Below are 23,204 nucleotides of genomic sequence, written 5' to 3' on the forward strand. Positions count from 1 at the left end.
GTGTAGAGAGCTTTACTTTCCATTTTCTCTCAATTAGAATTTTGACTGAGAGGGCTCTCTCACATCCATGGGTACCCCTTTAAAGCGGAATTAAACCCATCAATTTAACTGTTTCCAAAAACAGTTACAGTAGGTGAACCCGATTTTGTGTCAATCTCGCTCTCTTTCTCGGCGAGATTGAGCACCTACGAGCCCCATCGCGGGAGCCAGCGTCGAGCTGGCTTGCCGCGATGGAGACAGAGCCGTCATAGAATCGACGGGAGATCCGACTTGGATTCCCGCCAATTCTACACGTGTGCGGCGTTTGTTATGAATCCTGAGGGGGAAGTCCCCGCCGGATTTTAAATAAAAATCCGGCATGGGTCCCCCCCTCAGGAGCATACCGGGCCCTTAGGTCTGTTATGGGTTGTAAGGAGAGCCCCCCTATGCCGGAAAAAACGGCGTAGGGGGTCCCCCTACAATCCATACCAGACCCGTATCCAAAGCACGCTACCCGGCCAGCCAGGAAGGGAGTGGGGACGAGCGAGCGCCCCCCCCCCTCCTGAGCCGTACCAGGCTGCATGCCCTCAACATGGGGGGGGTTGGGTGCTCTGGGGCAGGGGGGCGCACTGCGGCCCCCCCACCTCAGAGCACCCTGTCCCCATGTTGATGAGGACAGGGCCCCTTCCCGACAAGACAGGGGGCGGCCTCCGGAGCAGAAAAATAAAATATTTTAATACACTGCCCCAGAGCACCCAACCCCCCCCCATGTTGAGGGCATGCAGCCTGGTACGGCTCAGGAGGGGGGGGGGCGCTCGCTCGTCCCCACTCCCTTCCTGGCTGGCCGGGTAGCGTGCTTTGGATACGGGTCTGGTATGGATTGTAGGGGGACCCCCTACGCCGTTTTTTTCGGCGTAGGGGGGCTCTCCTTACAACCCATAACAGACCTAAGGGCCCGGTATGCTCCTGAGGGGGGGACCCATGCCGGATTTTTATTTAAAATCCGGCGGGGACTTCCCCCTCAGGATTCATAACAAACGCCGCACACGTGTAGAATTGGCGGGAATCCAAGTCGGATCTCCCGTCGCTTCTATGACGCGCTTGCTGGGATGTGCTGTCACTATTCCAGTGAGTGTGAGATGTCGGCGAGATCTCGGCACCCTGTCGCCGAGTATCAGCGCGACGCTGTCGTGCTAAAAGCACAATATCACAAACACCTACTGTATGCCCTGTACACACGATCAGTTTTTCCGACAGGAAAACCGTGTTTTTTTTTCTGCAGGGAAATGTAAATCTTGGCTGAAATTCTGAATGTCAAGAACACGGTGATGTACAACGCGTACGACGAGCCGAGATCATTGAAGTTCAATAGGCAGTTTGGCTCTTCTGCTTGATTCTGAACATGCATGTTTTTTTTCGCGTCGTAATTGCATACAGATGCCCGCGATTCCCGATAGGAATTTTTCCTGTCATGAAAAATTGAGATCTTGTTCTCAATATTTTCTTGGCAGGAATTCTCAGAGAAAAGGTGTGATGGAGCATACACACGGTCGTAATTCCTGACAAAAGGCTCGCATCACACTTTTCTTGTCGGGAAAACTGATCGTGTGTACGAGGCATTAGTCAGGGTATGTCTTGAATGCTAACTACTACAGTTGCATATACTCTCAACTGAACGGTCAAGCCATCAAATTACTGATGTCATAACTGATCATATGTGTAGCACCATGGCAACTTCAGATCAAACCGAGGCTAAGATGGCAGCTTCCTTGTTGTAATGGATAAAAGGGTTTGGTACCGCTTTAAGAGAAAACCTATCATGTAACATCCATTGTTATCACATGGATCACTGGTGCTCCTGGCCCCTCCCTCCTGCTGAGTGCCCCCAAAGCAAGCAGCTTGATGTGGGGGCACCCGAGCCTCTGCTCTGTGTGTCCATTCAGGCACGGAACTGCAGCTTGGTCCCACCCCCTTTGTCTCCTCATTGGCTCAATGACTTTGATTGGAGCCAATGGCCCTTCACTGCTGTTTCAGCCAATGAGGAGGGAGAGTCCCAGACAGCTGAGACATCGTTGGATCGAGATGGGGCTCAGGTAAGTATTATGGGGGCTGAGGAGGGCTGCTGCGCACAAAGTTTTTCTTTATCGTACATCACGGGACACAGAGCAACCATAATAATTACTTTATAGGTTATACGCCACCTACTGGTGGATGAACACTGGCAGATAGTGAAACAGTTGCACTGGTAACGCCTTAGGGACCAGTTCTCCCTTATTCAACGCTTCCCTCGGTTTCGACTTCTCCCACATCTTGCAAGAAATGTGGTAGCACTGATAATAATAGTGTTAGCCGAATTAGCCCGGGTTGGGCTTGTAACATCGACATAACGAGTCTTGCGGAGGTCACTTCTTAAACACTCCCAGTTCAGCGGGACCTAATGGTCTTGAGTCTTGTATCTCAGCACTGTTGAGCCCCTGGAAGCCAGCTTCGGGAACTTCAATTGCAGGACTTGGAAATATTTTTTCTTTTTTTTGCCTGGATTAAAGCCAGGAAATGGCACCGTATTTTTATCCTAATACATTGTATTCAAAACCTTCTGCCTTTAGAACCACTTTAAGCCTTTTCTGAAGTTGTCTGATTTTTTTATTTATTTTTTTGCTATTAAACACACAGGGACAGATCCATCAGTGGCGCCCACCAGCTCAGCGGGACATTTCTCCATTGATCTCCACTGAGCCGGCGGATCCCTCTCTGCACACTGAGCGGGGAGGGGCTTGTCGAGCTCCGCTGCTTGCTATGGAGAGATCGGACGAAAACGGACAGCATGTCCGTTTTCATCAGATCTCACCCGATTCGATCCACCAGGACGGATGGCGACGTATCGCCATATGTCTGATTTGATCGGATTGGATCAGATGTCAGCGGACATGGTCCTCGCTGACATCCGATGCTCCATAGACAAGCATTGAGCGCCTGTTCAGGTCCGCCGTGAAAACTGACAGTATGAAAGGGGCCTTAGGATTCCTTCTTCTCTGGGACTTGGCCGAGGAAACATTTGTGTTTTAGTTGACTACATTAGTTGTTGGACTACTTTTCTCTTGTTTGGGTAATATGCTGTTCCACCTATTTTTTGTTGGATCGCTGCACTGATTGGGGCCCATAAATACTTCAGGTAGCATTTTTTTTTTTTTTGGCCTTGCAGATGATTTTCTGGTCTGGTCTGGGACACAAGGTTGATTCATGGTGTCCTTCCATTGGTTGTGGCAATTTCTATATTTGTTGGCCTTTCTTCATCTTTCCTTCGATCAGGTCTTTATAATTCCAGACACTTTTGTAGTATGATCTCCACATCTGTTGGATCGATTAGTCCTCGTCTGGGCTGCTTTTGGACCTGCTAACTATTTAAAGTGATTGTAAACGCTCAGATATAAAAAAAGAAATGGCATGCCTGTCATGCTTTCCTGCTCTGTGCAGTGGTTTTGCACAGAGCAGCCCCAATCCTCCTCTTTTCTCGTGTCCCCTGCCAGCGCTCCTGGCTCCTCCACCCTCCACCAAGTGCCCCCATAGCAAGCTGCTTGCTATGGGAGCACTCATGTGTGCTCGCTCTCATGCTAACTCTGTGTGTCCATATGACACACGTTCTGCGTGTCATATGGACACACAGAGTTGGCATGAGAGCGAGCACACATGAGTGCTCCCATAGCAAGCGGTGCTAAGGGTGTCTCGACCCTCTCTCTCCCCCTCCCTCCTCACTGGCTGTGATTGATATCAATGGGAGCCAATGGCTCCTGCTGCTACATTTGTTTGCCAGAATCTCAACCTCCTGTAATGTGGCAGTATAATCTGACTATTAAAAAAAAAAAAAAAAAAAAAAGTATAATTACTGTGTCCTTCATTGGAAAATAAATTGTATTAGAAATCCTAAGGGTATTTTTTTTATATTGCACACTGGTCATATTTTATTGTTAATTCTAACATGCAGGACCATCCAGTCCTTTTGTTAACTCTTATGCCACGTACAGACAATCGGACATTCCGACGACAAAACCGTGGATTTTTTTCCGACGGATGTTGGCTGAAACGTCTCTTGCATACACACGGTCACACAAATGTTGGAAATTCCAAACGTCAAGAACGCGGTGACGTACAAGACGTATGACGAGCCAAGAAAAATGAAGTTCGATAGGCAGTGCGGCTCTTCTGCTTGATTCCGAGCATGCGTGGAATTTTGTGCGTCGGAATTGTGAACACACAATCGGAATTTCCGACAACAAAACTTGTTGTCTGAAAATTTGAGAACCAGCTCTCAAATTTTTGCTGTCGGAAATTCTGACAGCAAATGTTCAATTTTTCCGGCAGCATTAGTCTTTACTGTTAAATATTAATTTATGTTTGCTTTATATTCTACTGTGAATTGCTATGGAATAGGATGGACCTATTATGTATAAAAGATAATATGAATGGGCATTTGGGCTTTGCTCTTGGCATTTTTGTAGCCATGCAAACAAAGTCCAGCTTGTCCAGTCCCCAGGGGCTGAAATCACGAAAAGCTCTGTTTACTAACTCTCATAACAATAACAGAGGTGCAGTAATGCTGTCGTACCATTCCACAAAAAGCAGACCTAAACTATGACATGGTGACATAGGGTGATGCCCATTTTCCAGGATGGTATTTGGCTGTCCCTAGCCAAAATGTTTGAATTTCCTCTTCCACAAAATGTTATCGCCCACAACTGGGGAATGGCAACAATGCTGCCCAACCCATTGGAATTTGAAATACTATGTCTGGATGAAGAGATGATTCCACACTCTATCTCAGCCATACCACATAATGTCCTCCCCCACCAAATCCAACACCTCCTAAATATCTTCTATAGTGGGAGACCTCTACACTTCCTTTACTGATAAATGTGTGACAGAATGCTACAAATGACCCACAAGGTGTCGGTTTCATGCAGTGTTTAAGAGATGCAAAATCCTTTCTAGGTGGTGTATGGTATCTAAAGCCCTCCAAAAGATATACCCACAGTGGGGTAGATTCAGGTAGCTCTGCCCTTTTTTTTTTACGGAGGCGCGGCGCACCGGTTTGCCGCTGCGCCTCTGTAAATTTCCTGCGCTACGCTTGATTCACGGAGCAGTAGCTCCGTAAATTGCATGTGCGCTCCGAAAACTGCCCGGCGTAAGGGCGCGTAATTTAAATGATCCCGTAGGGGGCGTGGATCATTTAAATTAGGCGCGTTCCCGCGCCGAGCGTAGTGCGCATGCTCCCTCAGGAAACTTTCCCGACGTGCATTGCGATAAATGACGTCGCAAGGACGTCATTTGCTTCAAAGTGAACCTGAATGGCGTCCAGTGCCATTCACGATTCACTTACGCAAACGACGTAATTTTTAAATTTCGCGACGAGGGAACGACGGGTATACTTAGCATTGGCTGCGCCTGCTAATAGCAGGGGCAGCCTTACGCAAAACCCGACGTACGCAAACGACGTAAACTGCGTACGCAGGGCTCGCGTAGGGTAGTGAATCGGCGTTAGTATGCAATTTGCATACTATACGCTGACCACTACCGGAACGCCACCTAGCGGCCTGCGTAAGAATGCAGCCTAAGATATGACGGCATAAGAGCCTTATGCCAGGCATATCTTAGGCTGCAGTTGGCGTATCGAGGTTCCTGAATCAGGAGCATTCGAAACGCCGGCGCAAGTAAGCAATTGCGCTGCGTAGCTATGGTTACGCAGACGCAATTGCTCTCTGAATCTGGGCCAGTGTGTACTGCTCTTCTGGCGATCCCTAGAGGAGTAGAGTACCATGCTCCACATCTTCTGGTCCTGTAACATGCTGCAGGGCTTCTGTTTCCAGGTTAACCATTGAATTTTCAATCGCCAGCCACACCTTCCAACCTACCTTTGCCACAACTCTTATCCCACTCTCACCCTTCCCCCTCCTTTTTGTTTCCCTCTTTATTTTTATTTTTTGTCATTTGGACACCTTGGGCCTATTTCAGTAGTAGCCCAAAGGCGAGCAAAGGAGCTCTAGCGGATTATAAGTCTACACCTTTTAACCTTGAATCCATGCCTCCTAGTGCCTATCAGATGTATGATTGGGCAATTGTAAACTGTATTCACTAATCTTTCAGGCTGGGTTTACACGGTCTTCGAATGCGGCTCACAGCAGGGGTCCGGTGCATCCCCATTCACTGTTTCAGGTCTGATTTCAACCTGAATTTTTGGCTGAATTTAGACCTGAAAAGACGCACACAGGACCCCTGTGCAAATTCGCATCAGAGTCGCAGCGGAGATATGTGAACCGGGATTTTATGTGATAGCCCAACACAAAGTGGCACATAATTGTGAAGTGGGAGGAAAATGATAAATGGTTTTCAATTTTTTTTTTTTTTACATATGAATATCTGAAAAGTGTGGTGTGCATTTGTATTCAACCCTCCTGAGTAAATATTTTGTAGAACCACCTTTCTCTGCAATTATAGCTGCAAGTCTTTTTTGGTATGTCTCTACCAGCTTTGCACATCTACAGACTGCCAATTTTGCCAATTTTTCTTTTGCAAAAGAGCTCAAGCTTTGTCTGGACTTTGACTGGGCTATTCTAACACATGAATATGCTTTGATCTTTGAGCCATTGTGAGCCATTGTGGCTGTATGTTTGAGGTCATTGTCCTGCTGGAAGGTGAATTGCTGCCTCAAGTCTTATGCACACTGTAACAGGTTTTCTTCTAAGATTGCCCTGTAGTTGGCTCCATCGATCTTCACATCAACGCTGATCAGCTTTCTTGTCCCTGCTGAAGAAAAGTATCCCGACAGCATGATGATGCCACCACCATGCTTCACGGTGGGGATGGTGTGTTCAGAGTGATGTGCAGTGTTCGTTTTACTTTTAGACCAAAAAGTTAAATTTTGGTCTCATTTGACCTGACCATCTTCTTCATCATGTTTGCTGTGTACCCCACATGGCTCCTCACAATCTGCATACGGGACGTCTTATGGCTTTCTTTCAACAATGGCTTTCTTCTTGGCACTGTTCCAGAAAGGCCAGATTTGTGGAGTTGTCATGTGGACAGATTCTCTAACCTGAGCTGTAGATCTATGCAGCTCCTCAAGAGTTACCATGGGCCTCTTGACTGTTTCTCTGATTAATGCTCTCCTTGCCCAGCCTGTTGGTTTAGGTGAATGGCCATGCAGTTGCACCATACTCTTTCAATTTTTGGATGATGGAGCCCTGTAAAAAAGTTCAAAGCTTGGGACATCTTTTTATACCCTAACCCTACTTTAAACTTCTCCACCAATGTATCCTTGACCTGTCTGGTGTGTTCCCTGGCCTTCGTGATGCTGTTTGTTCATTAAGGTTTTTTAACAAACCTCTGAGATTAAATTACACACAGGTAGACTCTACTAATTAGGTGACTTCTGAAGACAATTGGTTCCACTAGATTTTAGTTAGGGGGCTGAATACAAATGCACGCCACACTTTCCAGATATTTATTTGTAAAAAAAATTAAAACCATTTATAATTTTTCTTTTACTTGACAATTATGCGCCACTTTGTGTTGGTCTATCACATAAAAAACCCAATAAAACACATTTACACTGTACATTTTTGGTTGTAACATGACAAAATGTGGAAAAATTCAACGGGTGTGAATACTTTTTTTAAGGCACTGTTTGTAAGAAAAAAAAATAAAAACAATAAATAAAGATTTAAAAAAAAACTGCCAAACTTAAGCTTTATAAAAGTTATATTAATATTTTTAATACAGAAGTAGATAAAAAATTACATTGTCCCTTTTAACTGATGATTTGGTTTTGTTGCTGCTGTTAGGTGTATGTGGCTTTTCAATCAATGCTGATTGTCATTGTGGGCGCTGTACCAGAATATCAGATTGATAAGGAAGAAGGCCTCGGTGATGAAGACTTTATCAAGCATGTCCGATATGCAAACAACTTCACCTCCATAGTATCTGAGGCAAGTATCATTCTGAATGCTTGAAGGGAGCATAGTAGATAAGAAATGTAATTTCCAAATTGTTAATTTCTTAGCCTTATCATTTTGTTATCCGGTATAAATGTACTGCATGAGCTAGTATTGTGTCTGTGTTCCTTTGTGTTCCATCAGTGCTAAAGGAAAACTCTACATTTAACTTTGTTTTATGTGCTGTAATCTATCTAATGCCCCGTACACAGGATCGGAATTTCAGATGGCCTAAAATCCGATGGAATTTTTAGTCGGAATTCCGTTCAAGCTGTCTTGCATACACGCTGTCAGACCAAATTCCGACCATCCAAAACGCGGTGACGTAAAACACTACGATGAGCTGAGAAAATTAAGTTCAATGCTTCCGAGCATGTCGATTTGATTCTGAGCATGCGTGGGTTTTTTCTCTGTCAGAGTTGCACACAGACGATAAGAAATTTCCTATCGTTTTTTTTTTTTTATTTTCCATTTCTAAACACCATCGGAAAAAAGTCTGATGGGGCCCACACACGATCAGAATTTTCGATAAATTTTCATCGGAAATTCTGATCGTGTACGCGGCATTACACTTACCATTGCCACATTATGGTGTTTGGTTATTTGCATTCTCCAAATTTTTTCTAATATAGGGTTTGATTTAGTAAAGAGTAAGCAAAAAAAAAGATTAAGGAACCCAAAAAATTAGCTTACGGGTCTATTTATAAATGTTTTCACATTGGATTCGTACAATTTTTCACTTGGGTTTCACGCATTTTTCCAATTGAATCCGAATACAAAAATTTAGGAATCCCGTGTGAAAGTTATAGGAATCTTGTGTGAGAACATTTTTAAATAGACCTCTTAATCCTTTACACGTTTTCTTATTTTTGGTGTGAATGTATAAAACAATAAGTAATACTATACATCAGGGCTCAAAATTTCAAGTCTTGAGCCACTAGCCAGGCCTCAAGGGTTACTAGCCATCAGTTGCCCAACCCAATCCCTACACTGCTCCGCCCCTAATTCTGCCGCTAATCACGCACCCTCATAAATTATCTCATGAAATAACACTTAAATGTTTTATGCCGAATTAAGTTACAGATATAAATATTAACAACAACTTTATCAGTTCCCCTCAGCACAGCCTCACCTGTGCTCATCAATGCAGCCCCACTGTGCCCTCTTTGCAAACTCATTGTGCCCCCCATTGCGGAGTCCTTGTGCCCCCCCCATTGCGGATTCCTTGTGCCCCCCCCCCCATTGCGGATTCCTTGTGCCCCCCCGATTGCGGAGTCCTTGTGCCCCCCCCCCATTGCGGAGTCCTTGTGCCCCCCCCATTGCGGAGTCCTTGTGCCCCCCCCCATTGCGGAGTCTTTGTGCCCCCCCCCCATTGCGGAGTCCTTGTGCCCCCCCATTGGCGGCCAGAACATGACAGGATGAAGAGGAGAGCCGCGGATCGCCTGGGAGTGGGGGGCGAGCACCGCGGTGGGCTGGGTTGATCAGGAGCTGTCAGATCACGGAGCAAGAAGAGAGCCGCGGATCGCCTGGGAGTGGGGGGGGCGAGCACTGCCCGCGGTGGGCTGGGTTGATCGAGAGCTGTCAGAGATCACGGAGGAAGAGGAGAGCTGCGGATCGCAGAGTGGTATTACTCGCTGTTAGAACTTACATTGAAATTTTCTCCGCTCTGCTCGCTCACACAGCCCCGCCTCCTCCTGGCCCCACGCCTGTGATAGACAGAATGCGGGTCCAATGCTGGGACGTGTTGTCTATCACAGGCGCTGGGTCAGGAGGAGGCGAGCAGAGCGGAGGAAATTTCAATGTAATTTTTAACAGCGGGCAATACCTCTCTGCGATCCGCAGCTCTCCTCTTCCTCTGTGATGTCTGACAGCTCCCGATCAACCCAGCCCACCGCGGTGCTCCCTTATCTACGGCCCTGGGTTTCTGACCCCAATTGATGCCCTGTGTTCATTAGTTAAAATGCCACAGGTTTTCAGCTGTCCATGAAATTTTTGTAAAAGTCTAGTATTCAGATATTTCTTGGTACTTTACTGTGAATATTATTCAGTGCTGTTTTAGCTTCCTTTATATTGGCAATGAACACCTTTTACTTTTGGATACTCCAGTTGTGGTCGCTATGATTAGTCATAGTGATCACATGATAACAATGTAAACAAACTGTCATGAATAACTTTCAATTCATGAACAGCTTGCTTATGGCTGTGATTTGTGATTGGCCCAAAGCAATTACATGGTACCTGGCCACCTGTACCATGTGATGAGATGTAGCCATTACAACCATAAGGAAGCTGTTCACGAATGTTAACCCATTTATGACAGCTAAAATTATTGCTTATACAGTGATCATTGCTGTATAAGCAATAAAAGTGTAGCTATGGTGACGTTGAACTGCTCTAATGACAGGGGCCTGGATTCACATACATTGGCGCATATTTTTGCCGGCGTAGCGTATCTTTTTTAGGCTACGGCGGCGTATCGCAGAGCACCAAGCACAGTATTCACAAAGCACTCGCCCCCAAATCTACGCTGGGTTTCCTTGGCGTAAGCCAGCGTAGGTGGAAGTGGGCGTGAGCCATGCTAATGAGGCGTGACCCCATGTAAATGATGGACTGAGCGTCATAAAGATACGAATAATGTACGGCGCATGTGCCATCCCGTGGCCGCATCCCAGTGTGCATGTGCAGAATCCCGTCGAAACAACTGCCTAAGATACGTCGAATCACTGCCTACGGCGTGAACGTAACCTACGCCCAGCCTTATTCACGTACTACTACGTAAACTACGACGGCTGTTCCCTGGTCCATACCTTTGCATGAGTTGTGCCTCATAGATGGGGAATAACTATACGCCGGACGTAAGCCTTACGCAAATCGCGTATATTATGCCCCGGGCGCAACTATGTTCGTGAATCGACGTATCTCCCTCATTTGCATATTTGCAATGAGGCGGCCAGCGTAAATATGCGCCGACGATACGCCGGCGTAGGAAAGTTACGTCGTTCGGATGAGGCCTATTTTCAGGCGTATCTAGTTCTGTGGGCACGGCGCACAGATACGACGTCGCATACTTACGCGGCGTATATCGAGATACGTCGGCTTAAGTGCTTTGTGAATCCGTGCCAGGATGTACAATTTTTTTTTTTTTGCATATTGTCAACAGTCAGTATTTCTGATCATCACTACACCAGTCATATGCTGCCGCTGTACTGCACTGATGACAGTATGTAAATGAAAAATAAAAAAAAGATTTATTTAATTAATTTCCCCAAAAATTTAGACAAACTCACCATGCCTCTTATTGTACTGTCCTGGAATTTTTTTACGACCTCGAGCAATGAAATGTAGGCTGTAGATCATTTTTTTTGATTGATTGTATATGTTTTTTTTTTGTTTTTTCACAATTTTAGTTTTTTTTTTTTTCATTTATATAGCAAAAAATTAAAAACACAGTGGTAATCTAATACCCCCAAAAGAAAGATCTATTTGTGTGAATAAAATTATATAAATAACATTTACGTACAGTGTTGCATGACTGCGCAAGTGTCCGTTTTAAAGTAGTAAACTCATAAATAGCAAAAAAAAGTGTTTAAAAAAAAAAACTATTGTGGAATAACAATGGAGGATACTGTTTACCACTAACCTCTTTTCCTAAATTTGCATGTTGCTTGGCTGTCATATTAGTCTCGTCTACATACAGCTATTCTTCTGACTCTCCCGATAGGGTTACTTTTGGGGGGTCAGTGATTTAAACAACTAGCACTTTCAGAAGTACCGTATATACTCGAGTATAAGCCAAGTTTTTCAGCACATTTATTTGTGCTGAAAATGCCCCATTTCTCCTCTACAAGTGTACAAAGTTTGTTGTCTGGGAGACCTACGGCTGGGAACCACTGATTTTTCAAACTGTGCAACCCTGCCATAGACTCCCATGTTAAACGTCAGTCTAGTCATGGACACAGTGAGGCATGGACACAGTGAGGCATGCACATGGACACAGTCAGGCATGCAGATGGACACCCTAGGCTTATACTCGAGTCGATACTTTTTCCCATTTTTTTTGTGGTAAAATTAGGTGCCTCGGCTTATATTCGGGTCGGCTTATACCCGAGTACAGTAGGTGACCGCGATATTGTGTCAATCTCGCTCCCTTTCACGGCGAGATTGACCACCTACGAGCCCCATCGCGGGAGCCAGCGCCGATGGCTTGCCGCGATGGAGACAAAGCCGTCATAGAAGCGACGGGAGATCCGACTTGGATTCCCGCCAGTTCTACACGTGTGCGGCGTTTGTTATGAATCCTGAGGGGGGACTCCCCGCCGGATTTTAAATAAAAATCCGGCATGGGTTCCCCCCTCAGGAGCATACCGGGCCCTTAGGTCTGGTATGGGTTGTAAGGAGACCCCCCCCCTACGGCGAAAAAATGGCGTAGGGGGTCCCCCTACAATCCATACCAGACCCGTATCCAAAGCACGCTACCCGGCCAGCCAGGAAAGGAGTGGGGACGAGCGAGCGCCCCCCCCCTCCTGAGCCGTACCAGGCTGCATGCCCTCAACATGGGGGGGTTGGGTGCTCTGGGGCAGGGGGGCGCACTGCGGGCCCCCACCCCAGAGCACCCTGTCCCCATGTTGATGAGGACAGGGCCCCTTCCCGACAACCCTGGCCGTTGGTTGTCGGGGTATGCGGGTGGGAGGCTTATCCGAATCTGGGAGCCCCCTTTAATAAGGGGGCCCCCAGATACCGGCCCCCCACCCTAAGTGAATGTATATGGGGTACATCGTACCCCTACCCATTCACCTGGAGGAAAAATGTTAAAGTTAATAAACACGACAAAAGGGTTTTTAAAATTTATTAGTCTGCTCCGGAGGCACCCCCTGTCTTCTTTAGCTCTTTCTGCAGGGGGGGCTTCTTCTTTGACGTCTTCGGGTGGGGGCCACTCTTCTTCGCCGCCGTCTGGTTCTCTTCCACCGCCGGGGGGGTCGCTTTTATAAAAGCGCCCACCCCCCGGCGGGTTTCCTCTGACGTCTTCGGCGGGGGGTGGTGTGTGCTTCTCAGGGGGGGGCTTCTTCTTCCGCTATCTAGGGGGGTCTTCTCCGCTATCCGGGGGGTCTTCTCCACTCTCCGGGGGTCTTCTTCTATGTTAGCCGCTCTCCGCTGTTGACTCGGCGCACCCCGGTTCTTCCTCCCGCTGTCCGGTGCCTTCTCCTTCAGGCCTGAACGTTTTCTTCTTCTTCTGTGCTGTGACGTCTTCTTCTTCTTCAGCCTTCTCCCGATGTTGACACGTCGCCTCTTCTCGCTGCAATGACAGGTGCGCGGTTTGCATCTGACTTATATAGGCCTCACAGTCCCATCATGCTCTGGTACCTACCCATGTGATACCTACCCACGTGGGTAGGTACCGGAGCATGATGGGACTGTGAGGCCTATATAAGTCAGATGCAAACCGCGCACCTGTCATTGCAGCGAGAAGAGGCGACGTGTCAACATCGGGAGAAGGCAGAAGAAGAAGACGTCACAGCACAGAAGAAGAAGAAGACGTTCAGCCCTGAAGGAGAAGGCACCGAACAGCGGGAGGAAGAACCGGGGTGCGCCGAGTCAACAGCGGAGAGCGGCGAACATAGAAGAAGACCCCCGGATAGCCCATACCAGACCTAAGGGCCCGGTATGCTCCTGAGGGGGAAACCCATGCCGGATTTTTACTTAAAATCCGGCGGGGAGTTCCCCCTCAGGATTCATAACAAACGCCGCACACGTGTAGAATTGGTGGGAATCCAAGTCGGATCTCCCGTCGCTTCTATGACGCGATTGCTGGAATGTGCTTTTACTATTCCAGCGAGTGCGAGATGTCGGCACCCTGTCGCCGAGAATCAGCACGATGCTGTCGTGCTAAAAACACATTCTCGGCGACAGGTACTGTATATACGGTAAGTTAGAAGATGTCAGCCCCCACACTTATCCTACGATAGCTTTACTTTGACCAATCTAGTACCAATTCTCTCGAAGATATAAGATTTGCCATACAAAGGGTGTATAGAATACTCTCTGCTGCCTGCCACCAAATCAGGTGTTTATTAAAATACAAGTATTCGTATATTATCTTTAAACTTACATTCCATGAAATATGGGAGGATGCCTGCTGGATAATGCAATGTACTAGTCCTTTTAATGCAGCTTTTTCACCTAATAAAGTTTTTGTGAAGAGGGTGTTGAAATCACAAGGAAACATTTCCATCCATTAATAATGAATGCAAGTTTTTCATCTTTAGTAAAGCGAGCGATATTGTGACATGTGATAATATTTCTGGATATGGCGCTCTTAGCAGAGACAAGTGATGCTGCAGGTTTAGGAATAAAGCCTGTGGTATGCCACAGGTCATGTTGTCTCTGCCTTGTTAGAAATGTTCAGATCTGATATTACATCTCACAATCCATTACTTCCATAAATGTCAAGAAGGTACATGCTAAGTGACAGTTCAAGTGTGTAAGTTCTCCTTCCTGCGTTAGAAAAAAAGTCATAGATAAACCACATGTGCTGATACAGTTTATATGGATGTCAATATTGTTTTCAATGTATTTTACATGGAAGTAGTTTAATGATGTATATGCTTTAGGTGGACTTTTAGTGTATTTAACCTTTTCACCCCTCCTTTCCGCTAGGCATTTTGAACATATGTTATATTTACTTATAATGTTTCTGTGTATATAGATCCTCACTGGGTGTTCTTTTGAACACTGCACAGCCTAGAGGTGAAATCTTTAGAAATCCTCTGAGCTATACTGATGCATGCGTGCCACGGCCTCCATTAACATCAATGAAAAGTGCACTGCAGCTTGTATAGTCTATGTTCAAAGTGCTGGGCAAGGAGACGGGAGCATAAGAGGATAAGTAAATTTAAAATGCACTTATCCATTGAAAGTGAACCTTGCCAATTGTATGTCAGTGTTTTAAAGTATCAACGTGTTTGAAAGCAGGCACTAAAAGCTGATGTGTCTAAATGTTCCTTGCCATTCAGCAAGGTTTGAACTATCTGTACACAGTGCCCATGATTGGGGCTCATTGCAAATGCTTTGCTTGTTTGCTGTTCAACCATATTGATGCTTAACCACTTCAATACAAGGAACTTTCACCCCCCTTCCTGCCCAGGCCAATTTTCAGCTTTCAGCGCTGTTGCATTTTGAATGACAATTGCGCGGTCATGCAACACTGTACCCAAACAAACAATTTTTATAAAAAAAAATTCCCACAAATAGAGATTTCTTTTGGTTGGTATTTGATAACCACTGGGTTTTTTATTTTTGTGCTAAACAAATGAAAAAAGACATTTTAAAAAAAAATTCTGTTATAAAATTTTGTAGAAAAGTACGTTTTCTCCTTCACTGACGAGCATTGATGAGGCTGCACTGATGGTGAGGCACTAATATGCAGCACTGACTGACACTGATAGGTGGCACTCATATGCATCACTGATGGACACTGATAGGTGGCACTCATATTCAGCACTGATAGGCGGCACTAATGGGCACTGATAGGCGGCACTAATGGGCTCTGATAGGCGACACTGATAGGTGGCCTTAACCATTTAGGGTATTAAGAATAATATTCTTCTTCATTGACTCAAACATAAGTAAAGCATGCAGGAATAAAAATGTTTCTCAGCAAAGGTCTTCATTATATAGATTCAACATATTTAACTAAACACCCTTTTTAAATCCAGTATTATAGCAGAACTTCAACGAAACTTAAACACTTTTAGTTTCTTCTATCCCGGGACTCAAATGGACCTAAAGGAACTCAAAACAGAAAGTTTTACCCAAACCCAAAGGCCTCCCACCTTTGCAAATATATCTGATCATCAGCAACAAACAAAACATTTATGGATAAACAACATTACATCTTTAACACTTCACGACTGACACCCAGAAAAACGGCCAGTCCATGAAGATGCGATCTCAGCACTCCACCGGTGATCCATGTCAGAACCCACACCCCCAGCTTTACCAGCCCAGAGGTGGAGAATCGGGACGCTAATAGAGAACCGGGGGGGGGGGGGAATTCGAGGGGGAAGGAGGAAGATCTCTTGCTTTCCTTCCCTCCATCCCATCTAGACCCCCCATATCAGTAACCATGTCCCCCCCCATCAGCGTACCCATCAGCGACAATTTTATCACTGCCCAATAAACCGACCATCTCAGTATCTCTCTGAATCTCTGGTACCTAATCCCGCAAAATCTCACGAGACCCCACCACCAGGGGCCATTCCTTGCAGGAGGTGGGGTGCTATCAACAGGGGTTCCAACCTCAAAAACATCAACAAACAATAATCAAGGTACGTTTACACAAAAATCCTTATTTTAACATACTGATAATCCAAATTTTAAACCTTGGCCCATGACACTTTACCTTCTGTATTTTAAACAAAATCTCTTTCTGCGTTAATTTCCTTAACTGCCTAGAACCTCCTATCCCACTATTCCTCTAAAATCATTTCCTCAAAGATACTTCATAATCAATAAGATGACAATGAATATCTGCGCATTTTGCTACAGCAATCATGAAAGATTTTTCAGGCTCGGTAAGCCATGCCGGTACACACGTCCCTCTTTAAATGTCAAAACAATTTCTGACTGCCGGACTTCCTCTTAGGTACTTTCCTTCAATTTTTTTCCTCTTGTCATTTCTGTAAAAACTGCTCTGAAATCGGCTTGTACGATGGAAACCTTTAATTACCAAATAACTCAAATCTCTTTTGACCTTCTAAACATCACTTACGTAACCCTCTACAGGTAGGATATTTTAATTAAAACACCTTTAACTCTCACTTACTACTCTCATCACAAAACAGGGTGTTCTGCGAACATTCCCTTACATAACATCCCCCTCCCATCTACAATACATGCCTTTTCAAACTTCAAAACACTATTCTTTTCTTTCTCCACAGAGTTACCAGAACATGTTAACAAAACACGTATTCCAATCAAATTTCACATCTTCCAAGCAGAATCAAACACTCATAATTCTAAAGCTCTATAAACAAAATACTGGCAAAGGGGAGACACCATATCATATTCAAATACTATACCGTTTTCTCTTCAAAGAAACCTTTAACAAACTTATGATGAATATGCATAAATACTCACCAAGTACCTGGACATAAACAATTTTACTTTACTCTAAGTTAATAAACTAGCTTAAAGGAACCTATTTAGAAAATAAAAAACTAACATTGCAACCCCTTTAATTTGTCCCTTTTTCTGAACAACAAAACACAGTGGAAAGAGGACTGCATACCACACAACAAATATTGCCTTATACTGTTACACGACAGAAAGGAAGAAGCAAGATTAGCAAAATTTTTTTGTTTTTTTTTCCGTGTACCTCTGTACCCTTTTGTAGTAGCTACTTTTCAAAACGGCCTTGCCAACAGCAAGCCACAGCAGGCTCCCCACAGCCTCTTCTAACAGCCTGGTCTGGGTTTCCCCTCTTAAATTTAAATTTTAAAACAACCTAAGGTCTCCCATCAACACTGCGGCAACTAAACAATCTGTCAGAATTAAGACAAAAAATGTCTACTCATCAGCAGTAATCGATGCAGATCCTCCTGTTTACCAGTCGGAATTTGTATCTCAGCAGTGCCTCCAACTGTAAGAAAATGAAAACGGGTAGTACCTCTACCCCCTCAGACCAGCTTGGATAAATAACCCAATTGCCACACCCAAAAGATACAGGATCAGTACTGAGAGATTTCTTCAAACGCAAGAAAAAAGACAAGACCGCATTGCGCTCAAAATGAAATCTATTTACTCTTTTGCAGGGGTAGACATTATATAGTCATTATCGTAGCCCAATCATAAAAGGGGGAGTGGTTAGTACAATGGGTATACATTTTATCATTTATACAGTAGACATTTTGCACTCTTAAGATGGCCGACATCAGTTTTCACCCTCTCAATGTGGCTGACAGTTTCTTTATTAACGACTTGCCGACCAGCCGCCGCAGTTATACGGCGGTAGGTCAGCTCCCCTGCGCGAGAGCCCGTAGCTCTACGTCGGCTCTCTAAGCGGCCACTAGGGGTGCGTGCGTGGCCCCCGCTCGTCCCCGACTCCCGTGCATGTGCCCGGCGGGCACGATCGCCGCTGGGCACCCGCAATTGCTCGTTACAGAGCGAGGATCGGGAGCTGTGTGTGTAAACGCACAGCTCCCGGTCCTGTCGGGGGAGAAATGCCTGACCGTCTGCTCATGCAATGTATGAACAGCGATCAGTCATTTACCCTAGTGAGGCCACCCCCCCTACAGTTAGAACACACCCAGGGAACATACTTAACCCCTTCTCCACCCCCTAGTGTTAACCCCTTACCTGCCAGTGGCATTTTTATAGTAATCCAATGCATTTTTATAGCACTGATCGCTATAAAGATGCCAATGGTCCCAAAAATGTGTCAAAAGTTTCCGAAGTGTCCGCCATAATGTCGCAGTACCGAAAAAAATCGCTGATCGCCGCCATTACTAGTAAAAGAAAAATATTAATAAAAATGCCATAAAACTACCCCCTATTTTGTAAACGCTATAACTTTTGCGCAAACCAATCAATAAACGTTTATTGCGATTCATTTTTTTCAAAATTGTTGATCAAATACCACCAAAAGAAAGCTCTATTTGTGGGGAAAAAAAGGGCGCCAATTTTGTTTGGGAGCCACGTCGCACGACCGCACAATTGTCAGTTATAGTGACGCAGTGCCGAATAGCAATAAGTGCCCTGGTCTTTGACCAGCAATATGGTCCGGGGGTTAAGTGGTTGATAAGAATCAACACAAGTGCTATAGCACATAGTCACAAGGTTTCACTTCCATGTACCAATGTCTGCACAGGAAAAAGGACCCCAGACAGTGGCTCCAAATATACCAGTATTCTGCAAATTATGCTGCTCTTGCAAGTTATGCATGCTTTTGCAAAACTGCTGCTCTATACAAAATACAAGATTTAACCCAACTTATAAGTTTTATAAATACTAATAGTAATATTATAATACTAGTTAATTTCCTTAACCAGTGGGTTCAAGCTAGAATTTATGACCCCATATCACTATAGTGGGGTCTTTATGCAATGCCAATTACTACAGTGACTTTACACCAGGGGTGCCCAACCTTTTGAAGCGTGAGGGCCACTTAAGTGACTTGGTAACCGGTCACGGGCCACAGTAAACGGAGCGGGTGGATGGCGGGTCACATGTAAGTTAATTTACATCTAAATGTAAACTGGCCGTGTGAATAGGGGCCCAAGGCTGCTTTCACACTGATGCGCTGCGGTTTACCAATCGACTTTGCAAAACTTTCTATTATAGTCTGCAGGTTTGGCGCACTTTCAGAAAGCTCACCAAACTCACAGGTAATAACAGAAGTGTGTGGCTCATGCAGGTAACCTGCAAGTGCACTGCTCTGAATCTGCAGGTCAGGTTAAAAGCAGCCCAGTAACCACTGCAGAACAGCTATGCCCTGTGATTTTAGTAATAAACTGACCTTTAATAACAGTATTCTATTCCATCCCAGAGCAGGAGGTCGCAGGCCACATCAGAGGGCTCCTCGGGCCATATGTGGCCCTCGGGCCACTGGTTGGGCACACCTGCTTTACACTATACAATGTAAATTTGTACAATTTTCCTTTTAGATCTAAAAAAAATGTATGTAATATGATGGCATGTGTGATTAGATACAAATATACAAAGGATTGTTTTTTGTTTTGCCCCTATAATATTTAATATGGAAAATCTAAAGGACACAGAAATTGTAGAGTCAGATCGTATAGGTATGGACATATTAATAAAGAATTGTTTTCAATTTACAGCTCCATGCATATCTCCAACAAGTGTGCAGAAATCAAGTGTGCACTTTTAAAAAAACTTGACACAAAAAAATATTGCAGGGGTCAAAAAAAAGTTAAAGAATAGGGTAAACGATCATATTGTACATTTACTCTATGTATAACAGAACCCTTACTCAAATGTGGAACTAAAGCTTAGATAATTTAGTTCAGGTAGAATAGTGAAATCTCATTGGCTGGTGTGGGTTAATGCACATCAAGGCTCCTCACATGTTATTAAAGTAGGATTTCAGGTTGGTAGTATGTGATTCAATACAATACAATAGTGCCAGCCACTCCAGAGACCCATTTATATTGCTATCTTCCATCTATCCATTACCTTTCTTGCATCCTATTCTGCAGCTATAAAACTCGCTTAAACGGTTCTCTTTTTGATTTACAGTTTGTGATTAGGAGATAATAATGTCCATTGAGGTATTTCAGCTGGCGAAATGCTTGCAATGAAAGCAGAATTGAAACTTCTGTGATTGAGCTGTCTGCCCATCATATGCATACACTGCAGCGGAAATTGGCTACAGGGAGTGATAACATGAGACATATAATTATATTATTATTATTATCTTATTTAATTATCTTTTAATTATTGAGATGTTCAAGATGAGTTTATAAATCTTCAGATAAACGACATAATCCCCTTATGCCGCGTACAGACGGTCGTTTTTTGTGATAAAAAAAAACAAAGTTTAAATAAACGTCATTTAAAATGATCGTGTGTGGGCAAAACGTCGTTTTATGTCTTCAAAAAAACGACAAAAAAAAAAAAATCGAACATGCTTGAATTTTTTGTGTCGTTTTTCAAAACGTCGTTTTTTGTTTCACAGAAATTGACCGTGTGTGGCAAAAAACGACGTTTAAAACGCTGTTTTTAAACCCGCGCATGCCCAGAAGCTAGTTATGAAGCGAGCTTCAATGGAAAAAAGTGGTGAACGTAACCTCGCTTTGCTAGAGCATTGTGAAAAAAACGATGGTGTGTAGGCAACGTCGTTTTTGAAAATGAAGTTTCAAAAACGTTGTTTTATTTCATGATTTAAAACGTCGTTTTTTTTCATCACAAAAAACGACCGTCTGCACGTGGCATTAGAATAAGGTCTAAACCACTTTTGTGCAGTCTGTTTCCGTTCCACCTAGATCTGTATTGTTAGGACTCCTTCACACAGACGTTGGATGCATTCTTTTCTAATTTCCTGGGTGTTGGTTGGTTGTTAGCCCTGTGTGTTTTATTTTCACTTTTTCTTCACTGAACTTAATATACAACAACAAAGTAAGAGGAATAATACCAAACAGCATAGCATATGTCCTTACAAACTTTTGAAAATTTAAAGTATCGAAGGACGACAGGGAATAAAGTAACTTCAAACATTTCCTGTGGTTTTTTTTTTGTTTGTTTTTAACTAAAATCAGTTTTAAAAAGCTGTTACAATGGAATTACAATAAGTAACAACTGCTCATCACCAAACCATAAGGATTAACAAAAATGCCCCCTTGGGACTTTAACGCAGTTAAAATGTAACACACCTTAACCACTTGCCGACCGTGCTATAGCCGAATGACGGCTACAGTGCAGTCATCCAGTTCTGGGAGCGTCTATTGATGTCCTCCCAGAACCACACCCCGCCCCCCTCCCCATGCGCCTGCTGCAGCATGCTCTGTGATCACTGTGTCCTTCGGATACCGCTGAGGGCCATTGCTCCATTCACAGCTGATCACAATGTAAACACTTGCCGGTTATCAGTCACAGTGGAGCGGAGAGATGGTAAGTGTGAAAGGGGACATCTACACTGATAACCCAGGCACCGATCATTAATTTCCTGATTATCAGTGCGGCTCCAACAGTCCCCATTAGTGGTGCCTATCAATGCCATCTATCAGTGCCTCCTCATCAGTGCCCACCAGTGCTGCTTCATCAGTGCAGCCTATGAGTACAGCCAATCAGTGCAGCTTCATTAGCGCACATCAGTGAAGGAGAAAGATTACATATTTGCAACATTTTGTAACAGAAACTAAGATAAATGTTTTTTTTTTCAACACTATTGGTCTTCTTCCATTTGGCAAAAAATAAAAAAAACCAGGGGTGATTAAATCCCACCAAAAGAAAGCTCTATTTGTGTGTAAAAAAATTATAAAAATTTCTACAGTGTTACATGTCTGCGCAATTGTCATTCAAAGCGTGATAACGTTGAAAATTGGTTAATATATTGAAAAGTATTTTTTATTGTACAAAAATGTCTTCAAAAAGACATCATGTGAGTATTAAAAAAAACTTAAATAGCCCTGACAATACCAAATATAAATCTATTGTCTTGAACAATTCATACATCCAATAACCTATAATAATAATAATAATTATGGAGAATACATAAAGCAGCCCCCTCTATTCTCCATAATTATTATTATAGGTTCTTGGATGTATGAATTGTTCAAGACAATAGATTTATATTTGGTATTGTCAGGGCCCTAAAGTGGACCCGCATTCCTGTAAAAAAACATTTTAGTACTTAATTTTGGTGTCTTGCGCGGCGTCCATTGGCGGCTTCGTCGGGTCCGGCGTCCATCTGCGGCTTCGGTGGTGTCCTCCTCGTCGGGTCCGGCGTCCTTCTGCGGCCATCGTGGTGTCCTGCCTGCTCGATCCCTGCGTCCCGCACTGAGTTTGAACCACCGGGCCGGCATATACCGAGCGCAGTACACTCGGGTATAGTCGGGCAGGCTCGGCTCCTCTCGCGGTCATGTTCTGTGCGCCCTGTACGTCCAGGACGTGACCGCAAGAGGAGCCAAGCCTGCCCGACTATACCCGAGTGTACTGCGCTCGGTATATGCCGGCGCAGTGGTTCAAACTCGTGCGGGAAGCGGGTATCGGCGTATATCGCGCACCCACGATTTTGCTCTGATTTTCAGGGCAAAAAAGTGCGCAGTATACGCCGATAAATACGGTATATATATATATATATATATATATATATGTGTATGTGTGTATGTATGTATGTGTATATGTGTGTGTGTGTGTGTGTGTGTGTGTGTGTATATGTGTATATATATATATAGTGCACACTAAAACAAGGGGACCCAAAGTGCACTTCCCGGCGCCAAAGAAAATAACTTAACTGTTGATGAGGTTCCACTAATGGAGTATAGAAATAATCATATAATAAATAAATAAATCAATATCAAATACCAATCCGTATGATATGATAAAAGTTGCAGCAGCTGTTTAAAATAAATGAGAACTCGTCTATCAAAAAGCATAAAAATGTATCAAACAAATAGACCCAAATCTGGATCAAAAACAAGAAAAGATGAAGTCCAAAATCACATAAATAAATAATAGATGAATGATGAAAGTCCCAAAGTGCTTTGTTAGAACACAGTTCAG

The 23,204-nt window shown here is 44.2% G+C and overlaps 1 protein-coding gene across 3 annotated transcripts in view; it reads left to right on the forward strand.

Annotated features, from left to right (window-relative positions):
- Window positions 1-23,204, forward strand: part of LOC120947131 (solute carrier family 22 member 15-like) — a 447,489-nt gene that overhangs the window by 44,686 nt on the left and 379,599 nt on the right. For 2 of the 3 annotated variants that reach the window (XM_040362147.1, XM_040362150.1), the window contains exon 2: window positions 7,815-7,958. The exons of the other annotated variant lie outside the window; for it this stretch is intronic. In XM_040362147.1, coding sequence (XP_040218081.1) covers window positions 7,815-7,958 — 144 coding nt within the window. The remainder of the gene's footprint in view (window positions 1-7,814; window positions 7,959-23,204) is intronic. 3 annotated transcript variants of the gene reach the window in all.

The sequence above is a fragment of the Rana temporaria genome, chromosome 8 (assembly GCF_905171775.1).
Source record: "Rana temporaria chromosome 8, aRanTem1.1, whole genome shotgun sequence".
Classification (NCBI taxonomy): domain Eukaryota; kingdom Metazoa; phylum Chordata; class Amphibia; order Anura; family Ranidae; genus Rana; species Rana temporaria.